Below are 15,200 nucleotides of genomic sequence, written 5' to 3'. Positions count from 1 at the left end.
TTGCCAAAGTGTGGCGAGCGATAGAGTGGTAAGCATTTTTAATATTTGTGTAACAAATATCACTCTACACCAATTTGAAGTTGCTACCTGCTTCAAGAAGGTGACCGATCTCGTCTGTGTCCACCCCACTGCACTTGGCATGTTGAGGACAGAGAATCTGGCATTCTAGCCAAAACTCCATTCACTGCAGCAGCATCGGAAAATCCCAGCCACGAACAAGGATGGAAGTTTCAGTAAATGTGTGTGAGTGAATGCGTTGAGAGTGTGTTCATGTGTGTATGAGAGAGTGTGTTCATATGTGTGTGTGTCAGAGTGTGTATATGAGTGGGAGTGACAGTGTGTGTTGGAGTATGTGTCATGGGTGTGTAACTGAGTGTATTAGAATGTGTTACAGTTAGTGTATGGTGGGTGTGTGTTTGAGAGTGGGTGTGAGTGTGTGGATGGGTATGACTGGGTATATTAGAATGTATGGGAGAGTGGATGAGGGTTTGAGTGGGTACATTGGAGTGGATGTGAGATGTTATAATGCAACCAATGATAACACGCTGGGGGTGCATGGGGGATTGGGGGTTTGGGAGGGGGTGTTATTGAAAGGATTAGTTTGCCTCCTTGTGTGTGAGCATGTTTGTTCGTGAGGTGTGTGTCTGTTTCAACAGACTGCAAATAATCATTATTTTCCCTGTTCTGTTTCAATGTTAAATAAATAAGCTGTAACCAACATGAACAATCATACCATATTCACACAGTACAGCATCAAAACTTCTTTAGGCCATCAGCCCATTCTAGATCACACACACGAATACTCTCTCTGGATGTATTTCTGTCTCTCATAAATGTGTAAAAACTCCCTCAAATATATGATGCATTAAATATTCAACTTCATATATTTACATACTTCCTACACGTGTATTTATCATGGACGTTTATATGTATCTCCGTATTTAACACAAACATTTCTTATACAAACGTTAAATCTCACAAACGTAATTCTCAAACACAACATGCACCAGCCTGCCCATCTGTAAATCCTTATTAAACCACTAGCCCAAACCCATGAGAAATTGCCCTCATCCAATTGACACGTTTGTACCTTCAGAGTTTGGTTGGCATGCAACTCTAATTAAATATATTCAGAGCAATCACCCTATCTATTTGAGAATTAAGTCAGAGAAATGAGCTTCTTGTTTGACAGGGGTATAATATTAACATTCATTGACCCATTCACGTACTCTATTCTAACCAATGCAGATTTTGCATCTTATTATTGAAAATTCAGTTTCAATCTTAAAGCTTCAAAATATTTCAGATTTCATTCACCAACACAACCATTCCCTCAATCACTCCCCTAACTCAATCCCCTCGCACCCTCCCTATCTGCTCACGCTCCTCCCCCGCCAGCCCCCTGGCCCCCTCATTCGCTCCTCATCTGCACCACGCCCACTTGTCCGCCCCCTCGCACCCTCACCCAACCCCTTACCCACTCGCCTGCCCCCTTGCCCGCTAGCCACCTGGCATACACGCTCACGCCCTCACCCCCTCGTCCGCCCCTCACCCCCTCACCTGCACCTCACCCCCTCTCCCGCCCCCTCGCGTTCTCACCCACCCCCTTGCGCTCTCACCCACCCCCTCACACCCTCGCCTGCCACCTCATGCCCTCACCTGCCTCCTTGCCCCCTCGCCCCCTCGCACACCCCCTCGCCCGCCCACTCTCGCCCTCACCCATCCCCTCGCTCCCTCACCCACCCCCTCACCCCCTTACACGCCACCTAGCCCCTCGCCTGCTTCCTCACCCCCTTCGCTCGCCCCCTCACCCCTCGCTCACCCCCTCGCTCACCTCCTCACCCCTTTGCTCAACTCCTCACCCTCTTGCTCACCGCCTCACTCGCCGCCTCGCTCGCCCCCCTCACCATCTCATTTGCCCCCTCAAGCCCTCACCACCTTGCTTACCCCCTCGCCCTCCCCCTCGCTCTCCCCCTCACCCCCCCCCCACTCTCCCCCTCACCCCCCTCGCTCTCCACCTCGCCCACCTCTCTGTCCCTCTCTCCCCTTTGCTCTCCCCATCACTCTCCCCCTCACTTGTCCCCTCACTCTCCCCCCTCCCCTTTGCTCTCCCACTCAACCCACTCGCTCTCCCCCTCGCCCTCACCCCCCTTGCTCTCCCCTTTGCTCCCCCCTTGCTCTCCTCCTCGTCCCCTCGCTCTCCCCCTCACTCTCCCCCTCTCTCGCCCCCTTGTCCCCTCGCTCACCCCCTCGCCCCCACTCGCCCACTTGCCCCCCCCACTTGCCTCCTCGCCCCTTTCTCGGCCCCCCCCACTCACCCCCCTAGCCTGCCCCCTTGCCCACCCCCTTGCCCACTCCCTCGCCCGCCCCCTCGCCCAACCCCTCACTTTCCCCCTCGCACCCTCGCCCAACCCCTCGCCCTCGCCTCTCACCCCCTTATCCTTGCCCTCCCCCTTGCCCCCTTGTCCTCACCCGGCCCCTCAGCCCCGTCCCCTCGCCTGGCCCCTCACCTGCCCCCTCGCCCCCTACATGCCTCGTCCCTTACCTGCACCCTCACCCTCTCACTCACTTCCTTGCCCCCTCGGCAATTCGCACGCACCCCTGCCCCCTCACTTGCCTCCTCGCCCCTTGTCCCCTCACCCTCCCCTTCATCTCCTCGCCCACCCCTTCGCCCCCTTGTCCACCATCTCGCCTCCTCGTTCGCCCCCTCACTCGCCCCCTCGCTCCCTCCCTCGCTTGCCTCCTCGCCCACCGCCTCACCCCCTTGCTTGACCTCTTGCCAATCCGCTCGCCTCCTCACTCGCCCCCTCACCCCCTGTCCCATCCCCTCTCTCGCCCCCTCGCTCACCCACTCACTCATCCCTTTGATTGCCCCCTCCCCTCTCACCCCTTCGTCCCCCGCCCTCCCCCCTCACCCCCTTGTCCTCGCCTGGTCCCTCGACCCCTCAGCGGGGGGGTGGGGGGGGGGGTGTTGGGGGCAGCGGTGGGGGCAGCGGCAATCCAGCAATTACAAGGAAACCAGCCTAACATACTGTCGGTGAAACCTTTTGAGGCAGTAGGCCAGGAGAAACCGAATTGTCATTTGGAAAGAGACCAATGACGTCCATGGATTTGTTAAAGGGCAAATAGTGTTTGGATAGTGTTTGATGAAGTAGGGGAGAGGGTTAGTGAGAGTGATGCATCTGGACTTTCAAAAGGTATTGGGAAATGCCGGATAAAAAACCTGTTATCAAAACCAAAAACACTGGGATGAAAGGGGCAGGGGTACATGGATTTGAAAGTGACTGAGGAACAGAAAGCAGAGATAATGGTGAGTGGATGTGTTTTCAGACTGGAGGGAAATATACAGTCTTTTAGGGGTTAGTATGAGGATTGCTGCTATTTTGTATAATAATGATCTGGATTTGGGCATGGAGAGCACAGTTCATAGATTATATGAAATTCAGAAGCATTACAGACATCAGGTGGACAGAGATCAGTGAAATGGGCAAATCCAGTAAATAATAGGGTGGTTAAAAAAAAGATTAAGGCTGATTAGGGACTTACTTGTGGAGACAGAAGAAATAGTGAAGGTTTTAAATGAGTATTTTGCATCTGCCTTTACAAAGGAAAAAGATGCTGCCCAGGCAGAGGTATCAGAGAAGATAACTGGTACACTGGAAGAAGGAGGAAGTGTTAGAAAGACTGCCTTTACTCAAAATTGATAAGGTACCAGGATTGAATGATATGCATCCGAGGGGGACTGAGGGAAATGAGAGTGGAAATTGCTGAGGCACCAGTGATAATCTTACAGTGTTCCTTAGACACAAAGCTGGTGCTGGAGGATTGGAGAATTGTGAATATTACTCCCTTGTTCAAAAAGGCTGCAAGGATAATGCCAGCAACCACAAACCAGTCTGTTTGAGTTCAGTGGAATGGAAAGTTCTGGAAACTATAGTTTGGGTCAAAATCAATAGTTTCTTGGTCAGGTGCAAGATAGCTAAAGAAAAACAACATGGATATTTTTAAAAGAAAATCATGTTTAACTAACTTGCTGGAGTTTTTGAGAAGGTTGATATGGGTAATGCTGTTGAAATGGCCTGTATGGATTTTCACATATAGTGCCACACAACAGATGTATGAGCACAAGGAAAAGTAGGCCCTTGGATAAGAAATTGGCTGAGTGACAGAAAACAGAGAGCAGGGATAAGTAGTTGTTTTTCAGATTGGAGAAAGGTTTGGAGTTCCCCAGGGATGAGTGTTGGGACTCTTGCACTTCCACTTAATGACTTGGACTGTGATGTTTAATGCTGCCATCGGTGTTTCTGTCATGTGGAGAGTCACAGATCTTTAAGGGGAAATGTGAACTTTTCACAACAGGACATGAGTGCCAGACTTTTAATTAATCATCTGCTATTTTTGTTACAAATTGGGGTGCTGGAAGGGGAAGTTTTTTTCTGTTTAGTATTAGATGGGTAGTATTAGATAGGATGGATGTCAGAGACAGGTTCTTTACTCAGAGGGTAGTAAGGTCGTGGAATGCCCTGCCTGCAGCAGTTGTGGACTCGCCAACTTTAAGGGTGTTCAAATGGTCAGTGGATAAGCATATGGATAACATTGGAATAGTTTAGGTTAGAGGGTCATTAGATTGGTTCCACTGGTCGGCGTAACATTGAGGGCCGAAGGGCCTGTACTGCGCTGTAATGTTCTATGTTCTAGATGTGTTCTTTTTCACAGTGGATTTGCCTAGAGATTGTCAAAATGACTCCACTGTTTGGTGGGTCACTGGGGCTGGGGGGAGATTGTAGCTTGTCCTCTTGATCACCATGTTAGACTATCTGCTTCATCTTACTTCGCTGTTAATGATGGACTCAGATTCAGGACCCTGTGGGTTCAACCAGAAACGTCCCTGGTGAAGAAAGATGGTAGTCATGATGTGGAGATGCCAGTGTTAGACTGGGGTAAACACAGTAAGAAGTCTCACAATGCCAGGTTAAAGTCCAACAGATTTATTTGGTAGCAAAAGCCACTAGCTTTCAGGTCTCTGACCCTTCGCCAGGTGAGTGGAGAGTTCTGATCACAAACAGGGGATGTAAAGACACACACTCAGTTTACAGAATTGTCCACTGTAAACTGTCTTTACATCCCCCGATTATGATCAGAACTGGTAGGTATGGATATGATCAGTGCAACTTGTGGGCCGAAGGGCCTGTTTGTGCTGAAAAAAAAACTCTCCACTCACCTGACGAAGGGTCAGAGACCCGAAAACTAGTGGCTTTTGCTACCAAATAAACCTGTTGGACTTTAACCTGGTGTTGGAAGGAAAATGGATTAGACTCCATCCTGACATGGAAACATGCTAGAACAGGGTGAAGCACAAGGCTGGGAAGCATCATTAAAGGAGACATTCAAATTTGTTCCCGGGGATTTGACAAGTTATGGAAAGGTTCACACTAACCTGCTTGTGTTGGAAAGGGGGTTTGAAACTGGAAGTGGAAACAGGGAGGGAAAGAGCTCCTGTCAACCCAGGGCGTGGAATACTGTGTGATTGAAGGATTGACACAGAGAGACAATTTCATCTTTTAATTCCAACCTGTGTGAGAGGTGGGGCTTTCTGTGAGGTTACAGCAGGACAATGGGTTCAGTTTGATTTTGCTTTAAGTGAAAGCAGAGAGGATGATGGATTGAAATCCCCCTCGGCTACCCTTGTAGAAAAGCTCTCCACAATGTGGCTCACGCCAAGTCACCACATGCCAACTTTAGGCCTAAGTCTTGTTAATTCTTCTTCAGTTTAAACTGTGTGTGCCTTTATATTCCCAGTTAGTGATCAGAACTCTCCACTCACCTGATGAAGGAACAGCGCTCTGAAAGCTAGTGGCATTTACTACCAAATAAACCTGTTGGACTCTAACCTGATGTTGTGAGACTTCTTACTATGTTTACCCCAGTCCAATGCCGGCATCTCCACATCATGACTACCATCTTCCTTCACCAGGGACATTCCTGGTTGAACCCACAGGGTCCTGAAATGAGTGCATCACTAACAGTGATGGATAATGAAGCAGATAGAGAACATAGAACATAGAACATTACAGCGCAGAACAGGCCCTTCAGCCCACGATGTTGCGCCGACCAGTTACAAAACAATGACCCACTAACCTAAACCAATCCCTTTTCGTCCATAAACCTGTCCACAGACCTCTTAAACGCCCCCAAACTAGGCGCATTTACAACTGCAGCAGGCAGGGCATTCCAATCCCTCACCACCCTCTGGGTAAAGAACCTACCCCTGACATCCGTCCTATAACTACCCCCCCTTAATTTAAAGCCATGCCCCCTCGTGCTAGATTTCTCCATCAGAGGAAAAAGGCTATCACTATCCACCCTATCTAAACCTCTAATCATCTTACATGTTTCAATAAAATCCCCTCTTAGCCGCCTTCTTTCCAGCGAAAACAACCCCAAATCCCTCAGTCTCTCCTCATAGGACCTCCCCTCCATACCAGGCAACATCCTGGTAAACCTCCTCTGCACCCTCTCCAAAGCCTCCACATCCTTCCTGTAATGTGGGGACCAGAACTGCACACAGTACTCCAAGTGCGGCCGCACCAGAGTTGTGTACAGTTGCAACATTACGCTGCGACTCCTAAATTCAATCCCCCTACCAATAAAATTCAATCCCCCTACCAATAGTTTAATATGGTGATCAAGAAGTCACTGAGGGTCCTTTTGATTAGGTGTGAAGAGTTGGTCTCTGATTTTAATGGGGTTATTGTGTGTTTATCCCATCCAGGCGACAGACAGCAGAAGAGAGAGAGGCCGAGAGACAACAGGCCAATAGACTGATGTTACAACTGCAACATGATGCCTTTCAGAAATCACTCAATGATTCCATCCAGCCTGACCCTCTGTGCCTGCATAACTCGTCTTTGTACGCATTGCAGAACCTGCAGCCGTGGGCCGAAGATAATGGCAAAATCCCAGTCGTCACCTCTTTAGTGTGAGTCTTAAAGGGGTGAACATCAATCTGAGACGGACTCTCCAGGATATTTATTTGTGTTTTATTTTTCCCCAACCCTTTAAAAGTTGAATTCTGGTGAAAAATGAGTCAGAGAATCTCACCCAAGGTGGGGACAGACTCATTTTGGAACTGAACTGTGTTTGAAGCTGGGGTGGGGGTGTTGATATAAGTGACAAAACATCTACGAGAAACATTTTTACACAGCAGCAATAGTTATAAAAGCCTCCTTCAGGATTGGGAAATTGGAGAGGGGAATTACAGGGGACAGACTCATGATTTACTCTGAATCCTGATACATGAGCTGCTGTCAAACTTTCCAGAAGATTAAGAGGTTTTTTTGTTAATAATTATATATTTTTAAATAACCCCTCAGGAAAAAAAGGAGGAATTCAAAAGAAGTCTTTTGCTGACTTGAAGCATTGGAAATATGAAAGTAATTCTCCTTTTGAGCATTGCTGGTCACAGGACAGATTAGAAATCGCTGTGACACAATTTCAACCTCTTGTGGGTGTGGAACTTTAACATTGTATCATCATTTCTGATTGGGGCACTGCAGCCTCTCTCCACTTCAGCCCCAGGCAGAGGCAGAGGCCTGTGAGAAGCAGAACTCACTGAGAAAATCAAGGGTCAAGATAGAGCACACTAACCTAGATATCTTATTGGACAGTGTGAGAGTTCAAGGAACTTTATTAATGTCATGTCTTCATCAAGGAATACAGCAACTTCCAATTTCTGTTATTATTGCTAAGTCTTGTCTTTATTTAAATTCGCTCTTGTTTAATTCGATCCAGCTTTCAGCCTCTGGCCAGATACAAGAGCTGTTAACTATCTTTGTGTGAGAGCATGCAGAAGAGCAGATTTTAAATGTATGAATTCATATAACTCAGCCTTCGATTCTTGGTTTGATTAAGGTAATATAATGTATATAACAAGCACTGTACACTATTCATTTGTACTGACAAAATGTGTAAATAAAGGTCGGTTTTCTTTATGAAAAGGATCTTTATCATTCTGACCCCACATCCCAAACATTGCACCATTATCACATTAAAACTGCAACCGATTGAATTCTAACCAGGAAAAGTGTCTCTGATATCAATAAGGTTCTCAATAATCTTTCAATTTATATATGAAACATACACAAGAATATTATTCCATATCAATACACAATCCTACAGATTATTCCTCATTATTCTCACAGTTTTGAAATAAGAAGAAGACCGAAAGATTTCTGTAGCAACATGGCCCTTGAAAGGGAGGCATGTTCCGAGGGCTGCGTGACTGGCAAGGATTCTATGGATTGCTCCAGTGGGAAGCTGAGCCAAACAGCAAGAAGGTGCGGACACAGATCAAGGAGGGTTGGCAGATGGAGCCCAGAAATCCAGAAGAACAGTCACACTTGTCTTACTTTGTTATAATTTTACTTATATATTCCGGTGACAATAACACTTCTGTAGTTAAAGCTACATCAAGTTACTCCCGATCTATTACATTTGCAACAAGGCATCAAAATTTTGAGGTTCGCAGTGCACAGCTAGAGGGGGAGGAGACTTGAGCGTTGAGCGTAAGAAGTCGGGTACACTCATTTCATAATGCCTATGATTTGATTTGATTTATTATTGTCACGTATGCAGTGTATACAGTGAAAAGTATTGTTTCTTGTGTGCTATTCAGGCAAAGTATGCCATTCATGGAGTATATAGTGGAGAAGGAAGGGAGACAGTGCAGAATATAGTGTTACAGCCATAGCTAGGGTGTACAGAAAGATCAACTTAATACAAGGTGAATCCAGTCAAAAGTCTGGTGACAACAGGGAAGAAGCTGTTCTTGAGGCAATTGTTACGTGACCTCAGACTTTTATCTTTTTCCTGAAGGAAAAGGATGGAAGACAATATGTCTAGGGTGTTTGGGTCTTTGATTATGCTGGCTGTTTTTCTAAGGTAGCAGGAAGTGTAGATGGAATCAATGGATAGGAGGCTGGTTTGCATGATGGACTGGGCTACAATCACAACTCTTTGTAGTTTCTTGCAATCTTGGTCCGAGCAGGAACCATACCGAGCTGTGATACATCTGGAATGGATGCTTTCTACGGTACATCTGTAAAAAATTGGTGCAAGTCATAGTGGACGTGCGGAAAAAGAAAGACCAAGTAATTTGACCCAGAGGTTGATGACTAAGAACAATATATAGAAAAGCTGTGATATTACTTCACTGCAAATTAAATAACCCTGGAAGACAAAAGGAAGGTTATTTTGCGAACAGTTTATGGTTCACATACTTACAGCTCAATAAGAACATTAACATCCCTCAGACACTCCAGACATCAAGTCATTTGACCAGTCATTTGTGAAGTTGGTCAAAAATCATTTTAACCTCTGCCTCGCGATCATTATGTTGAGAAACAAATTTCATACAGCAATCCATGAGCCAAGGAGACCCTTTCAGGCTTTATGGCAAGACTTGGGGATTGGCAGAACACTGCAAATTCAGCCCAGCACTAACTGAAATGTTAAGGGACAGAATGGTCTATGGAATAAACAGCTAATACTACACAAAAGATTCCTGGCAGAGATAAAAATGGTGTGGAGCTGTTCCAGGCAACTGAATAAATAGAGCAGGGCATAATAGAGTTGCAATGTTTGTAAGAAGTGCTGAATGAGCTAAATTGGTTGTGGTGGGAAATGGCTGTGGTCCAAACCAGTCCAGGAGTGGGTGCAACAGAGCATGGTAGAAGAGGCGTAATATTGAGAACTGAAATTTGTTTTTGATGTGGTGGAGAATGCTGACAAGAAGTTTGTTCATTCAAGAATATGTGTGCTTCAAGGGTAACAAGAAAGGTCATTTAAAAGCGTGGTGCAAAGCAAATCAATCAGAATAGTTAGTGCAAAATAAAAGACAAATGGTGGAGTTCTATCCCCTTGCCCACCACAGAATCAGAGCAGGCAAGGGCCAGACATGGAAATGTCCAATTACCTCGGGTGGGAATTTCCGGTCTCACTCGAGCGAGGCAGTAAAATCTCACTCACTAACTGCTGGCTTAACTTCTGTAAACAAACTGGATGACGAGCCTAGTAAGGGATCCAAGTTGTTCACTCTAAACCACACCCAGGTAAACCAAGTGCCCTCAATAGAGATAACCATGCAAGTAAAAAGCAAAGCACTAAAAATGGAAGTGGATAAGGGGCAGCTCCCAAAGTCATAGGCGATCAGATCATAACTACAGAAGGAACTCCAACTATTAAAACTTAAATGAATCAGGTGCTGTTTTGTCCACACAGTAGCACAGTGGTTAGCACTGCCGCTTCACAGCTCCAGGGACCTGGGTTCGATTCCCGGCTTGGGTCAATGTCTGTGTGGAGTTTGCACATTCTCCTCATGTCTGCGTGGGTTTCCTCCGGGTGCTCTGGTTTCCTCCCACAGCCCAAAGGTGTGCGGGTTAGGTTGATTGACAATGACAAATTGACCCTTAGGATGCTTAGGTTAGAGGGATTAGTGGGTAAAATATGTAGGGATATGGGGGTAGGGTATGGGTGGGATTGTGGTCAGTGCAGACTCGATGGGCCGAAGGGACTCTTTCTGCACTGTAGGGTTCTATGATTGTATGATTCTATGACATATACTGAGAGACTCTGCAGACTTTAGATGCAGCAACAGTATCAGAACCAGACAGCAAAGCTGCCAGTTTTGGAAATCGAGGGTCACAGAGCTTGTTTAATGGGATCTGATTGGTTAAACAGATAAACTGGTTGGGAATATTAAACCTGAGGAATGGAGGTTTCAGGAGCTGCTGTACAAATAATCAGTGTCTTCAGCAACGAATTAGGATGTATATAGGGAGCTAATGCTAAAATCTATCTGAATCAAGAGGTGACACCTACATTTTTTGGGGCCTTATGCCCTTCATCAAAAGGTGCAGCTGGAAGCTTTAAATATCATAAAGCCCTTACTATTTTCTGAATGGGTTACACTCATCATCCTCACTTTAAAACTGGCTAGGACAGTCAGAATTTGCAGTGATTACAAATTAATTGTCAATGAACAAGCACAGAGGGATAGGTACCCCATACCCAGAATTGAAAATCTCTATGCTAAACTAGCTGGAGGTTTAGTATACTAAATTGGACTTCAGCCATACCTATCAGCAGCTGGAGTTGAATGAGGACTCACAAAAGTTGGTGACAATCAACACGTACAAGACTTGCCAGATTGTCTTTTGGAGTCTCAGCAGCCTGTGCCATTTTCCAGTGTACAGTGAAGAGCACATTGCAAGGCATCTCCAACCTAGTGGTTTATCTGTATAATGAAGAACACATCCAATTTAGGGGTGTGTTGAGATGTTCTAAGGAAGCAGGGGTTAGGCTGAAGTGGGAAAAATGTACATTTCAATCAGAAGAAGTGACCTATTTGGGATCAGGAAGGTAAAAGCTATCGAGGAGATCCCACAACCACAATACCTAAGTACCTGAGCTGAAATTGTTTCTGGGCATGGCCAACTACTCTGGCAGATTCTTAAAAGTGTTTCAACTATTTTATCCCCACCACCATTTTTTAAAAAAACGAAGATGGCAAAGGGAAGCAGAGAAGAAAGCTTTCAAAAAAGTTAAACAGGTCCTGCAGTCATCTGCCTTTTTGGTGCATTTTGACCCAAACAAACCATTATTAGTAATCTGTGATGCTTTGCCATATGGAGTGGGAACTGTTTTATTCCACCCAATGCCTGATGATGCAGAAATGCCAATTGCCTTTGCTTCTAGAAACCTGTCTGACACTGAGAGGAAATACTCCCAAATAGACAAGGAAAGCGGCCAAAAGTTCCATCGATATATTTATAGCTGACATTTTACACTTGGCCACAATCCATTGTTAGGTCCATTCAAAGAAGCTAAGTTGGTGCCACCAATTGCCTCTGCATGGATGCAGAGATGGGCTTTTATTTTCATAGCCTCCAGTTATATGTTTCAGCTTCAACCTTGTATCACAAGTATCACATGTAGATGCACTGAGTCATTTATCTTTGCCAGAAACAGTAGCATCACCACTAGTTCCTCAACAGATTATACTGGCTCTGCATTCGATATACATCTTGCTAGTTTCAGCAAAAGTGGTAAACAGAAGGAGACCTTGTATTGGTGAAGATAAAGAAGATGGTCATGTAAGGATGGCGGTATGAGAGTCAGAGTCGTTAAAACCCTAGAAGCTCAGAAATAACCCATGAAGACGGAATGTTATTGTAGGGGGTGAGAGTTATACAAAGAACAAAGAACAACACAGCATGGGAAACAGGCCCTTTGGCCCAACGAGCCCGCGCCGCCATTTTAACAATGTGATTTTCCTCCTCCACCCTTGACCCATGTCTATGCTTATGGTATGTCCATTGGAAACCAGATTAAGGGGAGAATAATTTAGCACCAACCCAGGGAGACAACACCGGTTACAAGAATTACATGACTCTCATCTAGGTCAAAATAGAATGAAGGTCCGAGCCAGGAACTATGTGTGGTGGCTGGACATTGACAAAGAAATAGAAAAGATGGTTAGTCAAAGCCCCGTTGTGAAGCTCAACAGCATTTATCACCACCGGTGAATTTGCATTCTTGGGGGTGGCCAGGCTGTTCAAGGGTGAGATTACACTTAGATATTCCTGGATCATTTATGGGTCGTGCGTTTCTTATAATAGTAGACGCACAATCCAAGCGGTTAGATAGACAAGTGGTAAAATCAACAACAGCCATAGCCACCATTGACAAGTTAAAGTTATTTGCCAGGAATTCCAGAAGTGGTTGTGTTGGATAATGGCATATCATTCATGGTGGAAGAATTCCAAAAATTTCTCAACTTTAATAGCGTTCGACATGTGAAGTTGGCACCATACCACCCGGCATCAAATGAGCTGGCAGAGCAGACAACACAAACACTCAGGACTTCAATGAAAAAACAAATGAACAGGCTCCTTCCTTTACACATAACCAGTTTTCTATTATCATGTAACAATGCACCAAATGTGACCACAGGCATTATACCTGCCAAGTTACTGATGGGCCATCATTTACAGACAAGATTGGATATGATATTTCCAAATTTGGCAGGGAGGGTGGAAGCTAGGCAAGCCTCCCAGAAAGTAAATCATGATGCAGGAAGAAAAAAAGAGTGTTTAAAGTGGAGGATGCCATCTTTTTCAGAAACTTTGCAGCAGGCCTGGCATAGGTGGCTGGTAAAATCATGGACAGAACGGGACCAGGATTCTTGCATCCTGGAGGTACAAGGCTGCAGGCTTAGGAAACACGTGGACCAGCTGAGGAGAGCAGTAATGGACACAGGGTATGTCCCCAGGTGATCGCATGTGGACCAGCTGAGGAGAGCAGTAAAGGACACAGGGTATGTCCCCAGGTGATACCAGCAGTTAGTCTAACTACTGAAATTTTGGTGGGGAATGTGGGATCTGAGCATCCCGCGGGGGAGGAGACAGTGGAGCCTGAAAATGCTAAACAGCCACTGGATACAGGATTAATGAGCCTGCCATTCTTGTCTGTCCTGTCTGGCCCTTTAAATTCAGACAAACCTGCTATGAAATCAAGCATCCAAACAGAGCCAGGAAGGCCCTGGAACATCTGGACCTAGGAAGGATTTTCCAGATGTTTTTCTGGATGCCTTTTTTTCGTATAAGAGCCTGTGATGTGCTGACAGATGTTGTTCTTTGTTTCTCCGCAGGAATGCTATAAGTTTTGGGGGGGAAGGTGTGCGATTGCGTGGCCCCTGAAGGAGGGAGTTGTGTGTTCCAAGGGCCATGTGACTGGCGAGGACTCTATGGATCACTCCGGCAGGAAGCTGAGCGAATTAGCAGGAGGGTGCAGACCATGGGTTGAGGAAGGATTGGTGTTTGAAGCCTGTGAGCCTAGAGAGCACTTGTAGTCTAGTCTTACCTTGTTATATCTGTATGTATTAAGGTGGCACATGGTTAGCATTGCTGCCTCACAGTGCTAGTGACCGGGGTTCAATTCTATCCTCAGGCCATGGTCTGTGTGGAGTTTGCACATTCCCCCCATGTCAGCATGGGTTTCCTCCCACAGTCCAAAGATGTGCAGGTTAGGTGGATTTGCCATGCTAAATTGCCCCTTAATATCCCAAGATATATAGATGGAAGGGATTAGTGGGATAAATAGTGGGGTTATGGGGTAAGCCTGGGTAGGAGTTGGTGTAGGCTTGATGAACTGAATGGCCTCCTTCTGCACTGTAAGACTTTTATGATTCTATATATCTTCTGTTAGCAATAAAGCCTAGAAAGTTAAAACAGCATCGAGTTGCCCCCAATCTATTACAATTTTATGGGGAGGAATTTTCCCAACATGCTCATCGCAGGAATTATAGTGGGCAGGACAGAAACTTCAGTGGACGATGCAAAGGTCCATTGGCCTTGGGTGGAATTTACAGTCTTGGTGCAAGCTTGGCCAGTAAATCCCACACACGGGGTCTCAAAGGTAATTAAATACTTTGAACTGAATATAGAAATGTGGTCACCGATTCGCACACAGCAAAATCCCAAGAACAGCAATGGAATCACGATGAGATGCTGTGATAATATTGGCTGAGGGATAACTATTTTCCCAGTTATTGGGGAGGCTGTTCTATCTCTTAGTTCAGCAGTACCCTGTACTGGTTGACGAACACCCCCAAAGACAAAGCAATTGACCATTTCATTGGAAAGACTACATCATGTAGGATTCAACATACATACAGCTTAAAATACAACATATAGGATTATCAAGGAGCTGGACGGGATCTAGAATGAGGGGATGTAATTTAAAACCAAGGGGTTTCTTGTTGCAGATGAGAAAGAATTTACTCTGAGAGGACATGAGGTTCAAGGGAAAGAAATTGTATCGGGCCATGGCAGGACGAAGAGATGTCAGGTTCAGGGAGGATGAAGATGTGTTGGGTTCAGGAGGATGAAGATGTGTTGGGTTCAGGGGGATGAAGATCTGTTGGGTTCAGGGGGATGAAGATGTGTTGGGTTCAGGGGGATGAAGATGTGTTGGGTTCAGGGGGATGAAGATGTGTTGGGTTCAGGGGGATGAAGATGTGTTGGGTTCAGGGGGATGAAGATGTGTTGGGTTCAGGGGGATGAAGATGTGTTGGGTTCAGGGGGATGAAGATGTGTTGGGTTCAGGAGGATGAAGATGTGTTGGGCTCAGGAGGATGAAGA

At 45.8% G+C, this 15,200-nt stretch overlaps 1 protein-coding gene across 2 annotated transcripts in view; it reads left to right on the top strand.

The window, feature by feature from the left end:
- LOC145351565 (T-cell leukemia homeobox protein 3-like) overlaps window positions 1-6,983 on the top strand; it is a 49,689-nt gene extending 42,706 nt beyond the window's left edge. For both annotated transcript variants that reach the window (XM_080201158.1, XM_080201159.1), the window contains one exon: window positions 6,773-6,983. In XM_080201158.1, coding sequence (XP_080057284.1) covers window positions 6,773-6,983 — 211 coding nt within the window. The remainder of the gene's footprint in view (window positions 1-6,772) is intronic.
- The last annotated feature ends 8,217 nt before the right edge of the window (window positions 6,984-15,200 follow it).

This window comes from Carcharhinus amblyrhynchos, chromosome 13, assembly GCF_965287045.1.
Source record: "Carcharhinus amblyrhynchos chromosome 13, sCarAmb.v2.hapA, whole genome shotgun sequence".
NCBI classification, from domain to species: Eukaryota; Metazoa; Chordata; class Chondrichthyes; order Carcharhiniformes; family Carcharhinidae; genus Carcharhinus; species Carcharhinus amblyrhynchos.
The sequence above is the reverse complement of the archived record's forward strand: the minus strand, read 5'-3'. Positions and strand labels throughout refer to the sequence as shown.